This window comes from Hakea prostrata, chromosome 9 (genome assembly GCF_041222555.1).
Source record: "Hakea prostrata isolate BN-2017 chromosome 9, UWA_Hpros_2, whole genome shotgun sequence".
Lineage (NCBI taxonomy): Eukaryota > Viridiplantae > Streptophyta > Magnoliopsida > Proteales > Proteaceae > Hakea > Hakea prostrata.
In genome coordinates, this window is record NC_142608.1 from 1,783,428 (window position 1) to 1,797,618 (window position 14,191).

General features: G+C 37.4%; 1 protein-coding gene across 2 annotated transcripts in view; it reads right to left on the minus strand.

The window, feature by feature from the left end:
• Nucleotides 1-11,871, minus strand: part of LOC149003955 (uncharacterized) — a 39,278-nt gene extending 27,407 nt beyond the window's left edge. For both annotated transcript variants that reach the window (XM_089169042.1, XM_089169043.1), the window contains exons 1-3: nucleotides 11,302-11,871; nucleotides 8,301-10,102; nucleotides 1,514-2,684 (exon numbers count right to left, since the gene is read on the minus strand). In XM_089169042.1, coding sequence (XP_089025168.1) covers nucleotides 1,514-2,684; nucleotides 8,301-10,102; nucleotides 11,302-11,485 — 3,157 coding nt within the window. In that variant the 5' untranslated portion in view covers nucleotides 11,486-11,871. The remainder of the gene's footprint in view (nucleotides 1-1,513; nucleotides 2,685-8,300; nucleotides 10,103-11,301) is intronic.
• Nucleotides 11,872-14,191: the final 2,320 nt, after the last annotated feature.

The following is a 14,191-nucleotide window of genomic DNA, read 5'->3' on the forward strand; positions in this document are numbered from 1 at the left end:
ACCCAAAGAGTAGTACCGGTAGATGATTCAAAGGAGGAGCATTTACTGCCAGACTTAGCCGCTGGAGCAGCAGTGCAGATCTCTATTACTGAGAGGAGGAAGCGCAAACTTTGGTTACTTCAAAATGAAAGCCCATTTGGGATTTTCCTCTTTAGGACGATTGGAGCCTCAGAAGTAGCATTTCCTTCCTCCTATTTTTTGTTCCAGCGATATCTTTTGTCTTCTCTCACTGTAATGTTTCAAGAATCAAGACCCAATGTGTAGGATACGTTGAACTACAAGGAAAGAAAGAAAGAAGCCAGAGTGACTCTCTAGAGGGAGGGCCCAAGACTTTGTCATCTTTTGGAGCTGATCCAATGGATCCCCATATAAATCATAAGATCAGGTTAAAGTGCTGGTCCCCCTAACGCTCACAGGTCCAAAAGTCTGGAAACTAGTTTGTCTCTTTAAAGTCTATTCTCTAATTCAGAAAAGGGATATTATTCTTAATTCAGAGCATGGCTTATGGGTTTGCTTATGGGCGGTGGTCACCGGCAGGGGAAGGGTGGTGGGGTTTCCAACAAGATACAGGAAGAAGAAGGGTGAAGGGAGAATATTTAGGGGTTGGGTCACTTAAGTGAGTGAGAGGGCATTTTAGTCATTTGACAAATAGAGGGGTATTTTGGTAATTTGACCACTTAAATTTGAAAAACTAACAGTCAAAGCTTGGAAAGTTAACAGTGGGTAACTTGGAATTTTCAAAAAAATGAAAAGTGGGCAGTTTGGAATTCTTCCCACTTAAGTGGGCAGTCAAGAATTTAGGCCCAACTAAAGTGGGCACCATGAAAAAAACTCTTCTTTTTTTCCTTTTCTTTTTTGGGGATTTTTTTTTTTTTGGGGGGGGGGGGGGGGGGGGGACAAATAGCAACCTTATTCTTCAAAGAACAGTCTACACTATACAGTACAAGAACCATTCAAGATTTGCATGGATGATTAAGTCCGCAGCCAGTAGGTACATATGATATTTATCCAACCATAGGTTGGCCAATTTACTACTAACAAATTAGCTGACTTCGTTCACCATTGGATGATATTCCTGAATGCACTAATCAATCCAGCTCTCCTTATAAGATACATGGACCTCCAGGCTCCAAGGACCAAATAATAGTATTCATGCACTTGCTCTTGTGACATGAGTACAAGCATGCATGGGCATGAGTGTGCATGTGTGTGTGTGCAAAGTTGCATATGCAGTCAACCCGGGAAAATACCCAGAGTAGGATCCAGTTGAATTCAATAATCAATTTATGCTCACTGATTGAATGCAATGAAAGGAAAATTTCCACCAAACCCATAGATACCAGTATACTAAATATTAAATCAAGCTCTGACAAAACAAATGAAACCATCCATACGTCACAAGTGGTTGAACTTTGTCTGCAATTAAATCTATGGAAGCATCAAAAGATGGATTTTGATGGTATGAATCTCACTTACATGAAGAGAATATCATAAGTTTTGGATACAAAATTACCTTTAAAATCTCCAGCTGGTAGTTTTTGTTCAATAAATGGAATAAATGATGAGATGTTGGACACAACACTCTTTCCTTTATATCCCTTCCTCAATAAACTCTGGCCTCCTTTCCCTGATAATTTTGGCTTGCTGAACCTGTTTTTAAGAGATCTAGTGGCCTTCCAAGCAGCACGGCCCCCTAGAGAAGCACCTTGATTCTCCTTATTTTTGTTCTTATATTTTTGCAGAGAGCCAAAACAGCTTTTAAGCTTCTTTATGGAACCCATTTGAGGCTGAGTGACATTAAAACCTGCATTCACAGATTCTAGGCTACCTCTTTCAACAAAATTATCTGCCAAAGAAACAGACGCAGAAGGGTTAAGACTTTCATTAGCCACATCAGCAAGTGGTTCTCTTATGGCCAGGCAATCCCCCCTTGGCTGATGTCTTTTCTGGACTGGATCAACCATCTCATCTTCATCCTCGTTTTCCTCACAAAAGCTAGGATCTTCCTCAATCCTAAAGCAAGTAAGTTCTGGGTTTATACTCTCTCGCTTCTCAAAACCACCATTGGAAGCTTTTGAAGTATTTTTCTGACAGAGCTTTCCAACCGGAGGCGTACAAGGTGGTCTTCTAATATCCCAGTCTAATCCAACACTAAAAGACGACATGCAATCAGGATATGATCTCCCAAGAAAAGGGTGGAAAACTTCCTCACTCGTCCCATTGTAGCTGCACCTAACTTGCTTACTTTCATTTGCATTAAAGAGCATAGAGCTCCTCGTGTCCATGTGCTCCAGAAGTCCATTAGGTAAAGACTGGTATATGTCTGGTGTTTTATGTAGTTTATACTTTGTTGAAGCAAGCGGTAGTGGTGTAAGCATTCTAGAAGATCTGTACAACTGCTCTAGAGTAATAATCTGTCCAATTGAGGTGCTTAGAAGACTGGAAGGATCAAAATTAATATCATTTTTCGCAACGCATGACAGATCATCTTCACCAATACTGAATCCCTCAAATTCAGGCATGGTTTGATCAGCACCAATCAAGTCAACATACTTGGTAAGCAGGGAGCCACCCAAAAAATGTGGAAGTGAACCATGACCTTCAGGAGAAGCCTCCACCTGTTGGTTATTACATGTCAAGGCTGACTCTGCACTTTTATTCCTCATTTCTGGGACAAGCTCACCCTGTCAAATATAGTCATGAGCCATTACAAAGTTACAATCACTAGATTTCTTCAGAATTAAATTAAATCAGAAGAAGTGAGCTACTTAAATTATATAATCTACCTGCTATGTACTGATGTCAAACACAAAGTACAAAGTAAAACATTAATTTTAGGGGAGATAACAATGAAAAGAAATAAGAGCAGGCAAACTTTTGTTTCTGTTTACATAGATAACTCAACGAGTCCTGTCCTTTTTTGGCTAAAATGTCCTCCATTTGAAGATTGGAATTCACGACACAAGATTTAGGAGAATCCTAACAGATCAAGATCAGCCAAAAAAAAGGACAGATCGTCCAATGACTGCATCATGTGTCTTTATTTGAAAGCATTCGGGAAAACTTCCAGAAAGTTCAGAGTACCAGATTGATGTGGAACCATTCATGTAAAAGTCCTTATCCTATAAAGCATGATGCATGACACGTCAGAAGGGCTCCAGATATAAAGTATAAGAGATCAAATAAAGCAATTCAGCATGGATACTAGCTGATATTATATAAGACACGGAGTAATGGACTATAACTGGGTTAAAGTATTAGAGAACTACTTGGTATGATGCCACAGGTACTCTAATTGTAAACCTTAAGGCAATTTCAATAATACCCATGTTGTTCGGACCTTTGGTTACTGATCTTAAATATAGTGGCAGCTAATTAAAGATCTTAACCAGTGATGTATGATCATAATACCATTAAAATTTCAGCACCTGTAATCACCTAGGTACTGAAAGGAAATTCAGAAATAAAAAGAAGAATAGAAAAAGACTGAAGATGAAGAAAAAGAAGAAGAAAAGGAAAAGGGAGAGAGCTTGCATGTGTATTTGGCTCTCCCCTGGTACTTTATTTATAATGTAAAATCAAGTCTTAGTTTAGAAAAGTTTCCTAAACTGAGTTACAGCAAAAAGGAAAATTACATATTGCATAGAATCTTCGAAATCTACTTAAAAGGAAATTATCCTAGGGAGATTACTTGTCAACCAAACAATAAGAAAGTTAGAAAGTAACCAAAAAAGAAAGTAATCAAAATAAGTTTCAAAACTTGTGCAGTAAGATTGCTTCTCCAAAAATAGAAACTTCTCCAACATAGAAACTTGTGCACCAAGGCTGCTGCAAACTCAACACTCCCCCTCAAGCTGGAGTATACACAACGAAAACTCCATCTTGAACAATAAGAATAAACTTGAAAGGCAGCACAAGTTTTGAACCGTATAGTAATAGCAAACGCCAATAAACACTGAGAGAACTTCATCGAGGAGATAATCAACATCAATTTAAAAATAATAATAATAATAAAATCAAAACAATTAATTCTTTATGTCGAATGAACCATCCAATAATGAAAGCAATCGGCAATATTGAAGATTGACAAAATCCATAAGTATAGCAACATGAAAGGCACTATCCATACAATACCAGTAGTAGGGGGGATCTCCACACTAACAGATAAAATTGTAGCTGCAACATCCACACATAAACTCTTGCAAGAAGGCAAAATAATAAGCAAAAATATGGGTTGGTAAAAGGCAGTATTGGTACTGTGGACCAAGTAGGCAGGTAAAATGCAATATAAGTTACTTAAGTTATTGTGGACCAAGTAGGTAAAGTAATATGGGTTACTACAAAACAAGTAGGTAGATTAAGATAGTATAGGCAACTACAGACCAAGTAGGTAAAGTAGTATAGATTACTACGAACCAAGTAGGTGGATGAAGGTAGTAATGTAGTATAGGTTACTATAGACCAAGTAAGTAGATAAAAGGCAATATGGGTTATTATGGACCAAGTAGGTAGATAAAGGTAGTATAGGTTACTACAGACTAAGTAAGTAGATAAAATGCTTTGATCTCCCCCTCACATGAAGCATTACATGTGGATGAATAATGTCAACAAATGTAAGTCAACATGATCAGTAGGCAATGACAGTAGTTGATTTTGAAAAATAGGACTGCAATGCCATCAAGAGCCATTAAAGTATATTTTTTAACCCAATATGTAAGCCAGCAACGTAGTAAATCAAACCAGTAGAACAAGTTACTATTCACCAAATAAGCCAAATAGGGCATAAAAAACCAGCAAACCAGGTCCTTTTTGCACCAAAACACTAACCAGAAGAACAGAAAACAAGTGGGCAGAATAGTTGTCATAACAACATTAGTAAAGCCAGTAAAAGATAACCCTGACATTACCACAAAGAGGCAGAAAAAGTGTAAACATAATCCAGACTAACCCAGAATGTGGTGAAGGTTAATCACGCAGTCCCAGGGATCTGATACATAGCATATGAATTTTCATTAAACCATTATGCTGTTTTAAATATGAATTTTCATTAAAATTCCATCAGACCTGGATCTGAAGTCATAACGAAATTTCTGGGTCTTCAGTAATAGTAGTAGTAAATACATATCATTTCATAACCATGGTAGCAATATCAGTAAAAAATAGTAGTAGTAGTATGTTTTCTATTTACCAAAAGATTAGAATCTGAGGTCGATTCTGGTAAATAGATAACAAAACAGTAGCCAAACCATACCCAATCAAAATCCCTATTTACTAGAAGATAAGAGGCTGAAATCGGTTCTGGTAAATAGAACATTAACCAGCAAGGGTAGTAGTAATCACAATAAGAAGACAAGGGAAAATAGAGTATTTTGCAGATACAAAGACATGAAGAATAGTGTAACCAATCATGCCAAGTAGTATAGTAAATTTCCGGCAGTAAAAGACCAAATAGGGGAGTTCAGTATAAGTGGATCTAGCCATCAAGAAGAGACCAAATTTGCATAGAAGTCTGCATTTGATATAGAGAACTCTTCCTTACACAAAGTAGCTTCATCTAATGAAAAAATCTAGCTGCAACTACTTGAAACCCGTAATAAAAGCAATAGGAAGGCAATACGACATCAATAGAATTTTTCAAAGCTGAAAAATTCAACAAAACAGGGGCAGCAATGTTTAACTTGCAGCAGAATTCAATACAACATCAAAGAATTTTTAATAGTAGAAAAATTCAATAATACAGGGGAACCAATAGTATATCTTGTAGTAAAATCAAATACAACATTGGTAGCATTTTTCAAACATAAAACCAATTGAAGAGCGGCAGTAGCTGAAGAAATCAAAGAAAACAAATTTCGTCTAAGCAATAGATACAGTCCAGAGAAGCAAAACAAAGTCGATTGAAAGCAAAATAGATGTTTAGGCTGGGGAAGACCTGTAGCAGGTTAACAGGTCCTCCTGTGTACAAAAAACTTCACAAATTTCTGAGTTTCGCAGTAGTGGTAATAGCAACTACGATCACTTCATGTTTTTATTTGAAGAAGGAACCCAAGCATACTTAAGGCAATGATAGGTGGCTGGTCAAAAGATATTAAAAAAAGAAAGCATAGAGGGGGGGGGGGGGGGGAAAGAAAGAAAAAAAAAAAAAAAGCTAAGAAGTCAAGAGAGGACAAGCAATCCCTAGGCTGATTAAAGCTGCTCTGGTACCATGTTGGAATTTCAGCACCTATAATCAACCTAGGGACTAAAAGGAAATTAAGAAATAAAAAGAAAAATAAAAGAAGACTCAAAATGAAGAAAAAGAAGAAGAGAAGGAAAAGGGAGAGAACTTGCATGTGTATTTGGCTCTCCCTGGGTATTTTATTTACAATGTAAAATCAAGTCTTAGTTTAGGAAAATTTCCTAATTTTCCTAAACTAAGTTACAACAAAAAAGAATATTACATATTGCGTAGAACCTCCCAAATCTACTAAAAAGGAAACTATCCTAAGGAGATTACTTGTCAATTAAGCTATAAGAAAATTAGATAGCAACCAAAATAGAAACCTTGATTTTTCAAAACTTGTGCACAAAGATTGCTTCTCCAAAATAGAAACTTGTGCAACTTGTGCACCAGGCCACTGCAAACTCAACACATAAAATGGTTAAATTGGTGACGTATTTATCGTATTGGTAGTTGAACGTAAACCAATACGTAGTTCAATGGTCAGAATTTGATTTAATTGGAGAAAGGTTAGAGGTTCAAGGCCTATATTGTGCAATTAAATGTTTTATTGGAAAATTTTGTTTTATTTTTCTAAAAGTAAAATTTGACTCAGATGGGTGTACACCTTTACGTATCTCAGAGAGAAACAAAAAAGAGTTAGTTCAGTTTGTTGAGAGAATCTAGGGCATCGAACTTAGAGATAAACATGGAGAGGAAATAGGAGATAGCAAAGGAGTCGGTTGAGAAAAATAGGAATAAATTGTAGGAACTGAGCTCCTCTTCCTCTTCACACCTCCAACTTCAACTCAAAAACAAATAAACACCCAGCACAACTGAATAACATAGACAAGGGTTGAATTGAAGTTGTATTGGGATCTTTTACAATTAGCTCCAGCACGTACACCTCCCCACCGCAAGACCTGAATACCCTATGCTGTTATACCCCAAACCTAAGAGTCTTCCTCTCCTCTGCGAGCTTAGCTCACCCTCCCTTACTCACTTCTCGCCCACCATCTACTCCCGTCTCTTCCCCTAATATGCCCTGAAACCAATACCCCAGGGCCCAGGCCAAGACAAATCCTAACTAACCCCTTGCCACCTCAGCCATACCCTCTGAATATTCCCAAGAGCACGTACCTGCTCCTCAATGAGTCCCTGCCATGTGTCCTTGTCCTTTAATTCTGTCCCTGACATGATTGGGTGAAAATGATCCCCTACACCTTGCTGCCCTGACGGTGGCTCCCTCATATTAGTGTCATAACATAAATAGATAAAAGAAAGAGGGGAGAACATGAAAAGAAGAGAGAGAAAATGTTAGAAAAAGTTAGAAGCAAATTAGGAATACAACTTATAAATACAAAAGGAATTCGTTAGAGACAAAGAATGACTTGACTAGAATAGAAGTTAGAGAGAAAGAAGGAATTTGAGAAAGGAAAGTAAATTAAAGGAAGATATTTTTAAAAAGAGGAGAAGATCAGACATAAGGAGACTTCTTTTATTGCCAAGCTTGAGGAAAATAAGGACAAAAAGGACAAAGAAGAAGAATAGAGAAGAGCAAAAAGCAAAGATGATATGAGCATAAAAGAATTGAAGAATAAGAGGAAAGGGAAAAAACAAAAGGGAATGAGAACAATTAAGCATGTATTTTGTTCCCTGCTTAAGATCAGATGGCATTCTTTAAGCTTAGAATTAATGGACCAAACAAGGGGGTGTTTTAGGGTTAACCTTTTGTCATGGACTGGTTCTGTTGAATCATGAAAGATCAAGTGTATCTCTAAATCCACATGGAATCTGAACTTCAAACTTTTTGGTGAAGTAGAAGACACACATTAAATGCACTCTGTCTCTTTTAATTAGGTAAGCATTTTAGCCTGACAAATTTCCCAAGGTTGTACAATCAAATGATGAGTACAGAAGGTACATTCTGTGCATGTCTGTATTACTGTCTCCGTGTCTGGATTAGTGTCTATTGTGTGTTTAAATTTGCTATTCTGAATATGACAGAATATTTTCAGTTTGATACATTTCCAATCTTCATGGCAAATCCACTATAAATTGGTTATGAGACTATGAGGAAGTGCAACAAATACACAATTACCTCATCGACTTGGAACTCTGTAGGTGACTCCAAACACTCCACTTTCTGGAAAGGCATTTCAACATTAGACGATTCAGAGCCTGTCAAAAAATTGGATTGAGCAACACTCACTTCATGAGGATGTAAGTGTGGAATCTCTGGGACAGCCTTAACCCCATTTTCAACAATTTCCAGGAAGCTACTGCTATCAGTCTCCTCTTGAACCTCCTGAAGTAGTTTACCCCTCATTAACCTACCAGAAGCAGTAAAGGAAGTAGTTGATCGAACCTCAACTTTTCTCCTTTTAGACTTTGGCCGTGAACACTCAATAGAACTCTTCTCGGTTTTCTCTAAAATAATGGATTTCCTTGTTCTAATAGATTCACTTAACGTAGTGTCTACCTTTTCAACAGATTCGGCAGGCACGGACAAAGAAAAGGATCTTATTTCTAGTGACTTCCCCTGAGCCTCCATTCCCATAAGATAAACACCTTCATTCAAACTGGATACATCTACGTCATCAAAGACAAGCTGCTTTGGTTCAAAAAATGAACCACTCACAGAGGGTAATAATTCCAACCCTTCTCTATGGCTAGCACCAAGGATGTTAGACTGAGAATGAATACAGCAAGGTTGAACTGGATCACTTGAAACATGTTCCACTCCTACAACTCTATTTTCCTCATTAATAATACCCGGGAAGTCTTTACATCGCACGATACTGGCTTGAGCTTCTGAAGCTTTTTGGAGGCTGTCTCCTTCAATGCACTTCAATGCTTCCACATGTTGACAAGGTTTATTAAGGGAGGCACATTTAGACCGTGAATTTCTATCAGTGGCCACTTTTGAAGAGTTATCAGACTGTAAGAATCCTCCTGCAAAATTATGTTGTAATATAGGACAGGCTTCAGCTGGCCCATTTGAAACAATCTCAGTTTCTGCAATGCCACAATTCCGTTTTTCCTGGTTGACAATTTCACTGCCATCACTATGTAACAGGATATCATCTTGAGCATCCCGTGCTTCCTTGAGATATTTTCCTTCATTCCTGTTTAACATTTTTGCAATTTGAGAAGGTCCATTATTGCAAACAGATCTGAACCAAGTACCTTTATTGCTGAGATCTTTTGAGCCATTAACTTCTGTGAACCCTTCAGGGTAATAAAACTGCAGTATACTAGATGAGCTATTTCTGAACATATCTTTATTAAGGTTAAGTTGAAGAGAGTGAACACTCTTGTCATCTCCACCGTGTTGACACTTCTTCTTTGCATTTGCAACCCCACTGCCAATATCATCAGCAACATCAGAAGTCTTTTTCAATTCCAGAAACTTGTTGACACTATCAGACTGTTGGCTAGCAGTTCTAGACCTTGTTACTCTACCAGAATAAACACCATGACTACCTTCCTTGCTTGAACACCTTTCCGGTTTTCTTTTTGCGGTATTACAAAGTTCTGGAGCATTTTGTCTTGACCTGGACCTTTGGATCCTTCTTCGTGATAGACCTGGTTCAAAGTAAGTATCAGATGTCCTTGCACTTGTTTGGTCGTGAGGAGGACCTAACTGAGGAGGTTCATCCAAGGCATACCGCCGCTCAAGCTCCTTTTCATTAATAAGGCATGTAGGTACAGTGCTCAACCTTCCCCCTGCATCAAATGATCTGTTGGAAGCACAAGTTCCCAAAAATATGCTGTCTGAAGTATGTCCATTATCTGATGTCGCAGCTGGCTTGCTGTGGAAAGTGCAGTGAACACTAGAAGATACCTTGGGTTGTAGAGATGGAATTAGGAGGCTGGAGATTAGGTCTTCTTTATTCAGTTCTGGAAAAAGGTAATAATTAGGGAAGTCCATCCATTGGGCACTCAAACAAAAAATTCTTAAGTGTCATCCTAGCTAGAAAAGCGGCAAAGGAGTAAGAGAATACATTATTTTGATATTTTACGATTTGTAGCCTCCTACATAAACTATAAAGAAAAAATCCAGTAAACTCCAAGTAAATAAGCATGTTCACTACTTGAGAAGAAACCAACACAAAGCAAATCTATTGGCTTACAGGCACTGTATCCGGTTCGTGCACAATTACATCTCATTCTAAAATAATTTTTCATTAGGAGAAGCTCTTCCCCAGATAGTTTACTGGTGTTTATGGGTTTTGATTATGAAAAATATTTGCTTAAATTGTATTATAATCAAATAGTCTGAGATCTCTGATTTTCCATGAGAAATTAAAACTTGTCAAAAAGATACAGAACAAGCCTATATCATATAAGAATAGGAAACACGAGTCCATCTTGACATTGATGCTAGAACATGTTCTTCTTTTCTTTCTTTTTTTTTTTTTTTTTTTTTTTCCTCTGCAAAATTTAAAAATTCGGTAACACTAAGAAGATGCCCTATGACATGAATAACTTTTCAAGGGTAGGTTGAAAATTTTACATCGCATTCAACCCGAGAGAAGAAGGTAAGGGAAGCAATAGAGCAACAAGTGCAAAAATCTTGATTTGGTGGGTAAATTCATGGATGAATCTCTTACAAATAACTAAGTTATAAGGTTCAAAATTAGCTTTATCAGAATTTTCATTCTGGTATAAATCAAAGTCAAAAACTAACAACAGATATTTTCCAAATACAAGCCGGGATTCTTATATGAACCAGTGAAATTGGATGCGATGCTGAATGCTGGGACCATTTAAATTCATGGTGGCAACCAGAAGATGTTACCTAACCAAATTTCTTCCCAATTAGGGGTAGCTTTATTAGTGTGTAAACTTCGCATCACCTTGGGTAACCACCACCGCTAATGCAAAATAATAAACCAAATAAAAAGAATAAATTTTACTGCTAACTGAGAAAGTACTGTAATAAAACAACTACAGAACGAGACAATGTGCGAACAGAAAAAGAAATAGCTTCATTCTTCTGCTGCAGGAACCCTAAAGTAGCAATCTCAAAATGAAATCAGACCAATAATGCCAGAACAGAAACTGGTAAAAGTTATCAACTTATTAAGTAAGCATACCCGTGAAAATTACAGTTCCACTCTCTGTTCCTGCATTCCAGAGCCACGGAGGAGGGGGGATTCCATTAATTATTAGTTTCGAAGCGAGTTGTTGTTCATATAAATCTGTCTGATGCTTGACCTGATCGATGATCCGGTGCTTTCGCTCAAAAATCTGGACGAATAGCTTCTCAAGGGTGGACATTTTCAAATAAAAGCCATGAACTTAACGCACTACTCAAATGAAGAAATGGGAGACACTAGAAATGCAAGCAGATAGAAGCATCGAAGCCTTCTTGCCACTTTGGTGGTTTGGTCGAGAATGCCTGGAGGAGATCGTTAGCTGTTTCAAATATATAACATGATTTGACTTGGACGCTGACGTGTTCAGTCATTTTTCGATGAAATCGCGATAGGAGCGATAGATTGGAATCATGATATACCCGTATATGCCATAGATGGTGCAGATCGCATCACTACTGGCGCGGGTTGGGTTTTGAATTCCAAGAGAGCCGATGGACGTAAACGGATAAATCAACAGAGAACTGCGAGAACGGACGATCCTTTACCACCAAATTCTCTACTTAGCCTGCTAGTTACTCATTCAGTCAGATTCACAGTGTGTTACATGATACATGTCAAACTGAGCCGCTAATTAAAAATATGAAACATGTCAAACTGTGGTATTGCCCTATTGTGCACAGCAGAAAGATGTGCACAACAAACAATTTTTTTTTTCCGATAAACCATTGTTGTCCTAACAAGTGCTAGGATAGAATTAAAAGATGAAATGCTCAACCATCAAAGGGTTGCTTAGTTAATAATCATTAATAGTTATTGGTGACGAGGTCATGGGTTTAACTCTCTTTGATAATACATGAAACAGTCCCCACCTACTAGTTCTGAAAAGTAAATCCCAATCTTGATTCACTGCCACCAATAATAGGACCTTGACTGTATTCAATTTTGCTATAGGAGCATGTTAGAAAAAAGGGTTCAAAATAGCATAAAGAGGAGATTGGATGATAGCACTTTCAGGTGCATTACTGTGTCGCTTTCTTAAAACTTTATTTGCCTCCACCACTATGTGCAAGAGGGTTTTAGCGAATAGTCTCCCAAAAAACAAAAAAGCCCAACAAAAGTTGTATTTCATATTTTAACTATGCATTTAATAAATCCAAACCACAAAATATTTATAAAAATACAGAAGGTCGCTTTCTTAAAACTTTATTCGCCTCCACCACTATGTGCAAGAGGGTTTTAGCGAATAGTCTCCCAAAAAACAAAAAAGCCCAACAAAAGTTGTATTTCATATTTTAACTATGCATTTAATAAATCCAAACCACAAAATATTTATAAAAATACGAAAAGCTCATTTTGTGAATGTGGCAGTACCTCTTGTCAGAGAGGTGACAAGAGGTACCTATTCTGTAAGTTCATGACTCTATATAGATAGGTACCTCCTTGGGTAGATGGATCCATACACAGACAAATTTGAGTTATCAAATATTTCAACCGCACAGATAGGTACCTCCTTGGGTAGATGCATCCATACACAGTCAAATCAAATTCCTTTATAAATGATATTAATCTAATGGTTGGATCTACTTGGATTCCGATGGATCAACCTCCATCAACATTGATCAAAAACCATCCATATCAGATCTCGCTCAAAATGATGTAAGCATGCAGAGTGCCAAGTGCACGTGTGTGGTGAAGTGCCTTAACATCCCACTGCCCATGCTGGCCTGCACACTTGAAATGGTGTATCTTTCTCACTTGTACACCATATACATGCATTATCATGTCCTACTATTATAAATTATAATTAATAGGAAGAACCTATTAATAAACTTGGATCTAAAATTCTCAGTTTCTGATGTGGGACTAATCTTTCTTAATCTAGAGACACAAATAAGCACTTAATTAATTTAATAAAATCCAAAGTAACATATATCGATTATATTTAAAAACTACAACAAAGCAAAGGTCTATTGATAATCAATTCCATAAGTTTAGGTGAACCCTTTTATAACCAATATAGTATTCAACTTATTGACTGAACCATCCACGTTTTGTTTGACCACAAACACCCACTTGTAACGTACCAGATATTTCCTTGGAGGAAGAGTAACCAACTCTCAAGTCAAGTACCTTATTTTTCATATCCTGCATTTCCTCTACTGTTGCTACCTTCCAATTTTTATCAACATCAGCTTTATGTTAAGTCTTTGGAATAGATGCAATAGATAAAGAAGATATTAAGGTTCGGTAGGAGTTGGACAAAGAGTTGTAGGAAACCTATTTAGCTATAAGAAGGCCAAATGAGGATAACTTAGAGGGAACTTATAAGACCTAAATATGGATTAGAAGAATGGAGTGATAACTTGTCAACCTCCTCTATTTGTTGTTGCCGATTGATTTTCTTCTTTTGATAATTTTGCACATCCTTGCTCTAGTCAATTTGCTTTTAAAATACCTCAATTTTGTGCCCCATAGGAGTGGACTCCCCTTGAATAGGATCCTGGACTTCCCTTTAATAGGATCCTCATAAGGTTTAGGGGAGGAAAAGGGAGACGGAGTGCCTTCAAGTATGTTGGTTGAATACTCCCCCTTATTAGGAATCTCCTCCTCAACCTCCCAATGGGACTGAATTGGTTTGGTGGGTCTATATATGTGACCAAAATGTCCAAAATGGGAAGAAGAAAAAAACACCTCTCCTTTTGGAGTTTGCCCATGGAGAAGTATATACTAAGTACTAGACTTATTAAAGATGACATCTATGGACCTTAGGTTTTGCCATACCTCATTTCTATTTCACGAAGGGACATCAAAATCTTACCCAAAAAAAAGAAAAAGAACACCTAAATATTTCATGTAGGCTCATTATTAAGGGTATGAATTGCTTTGG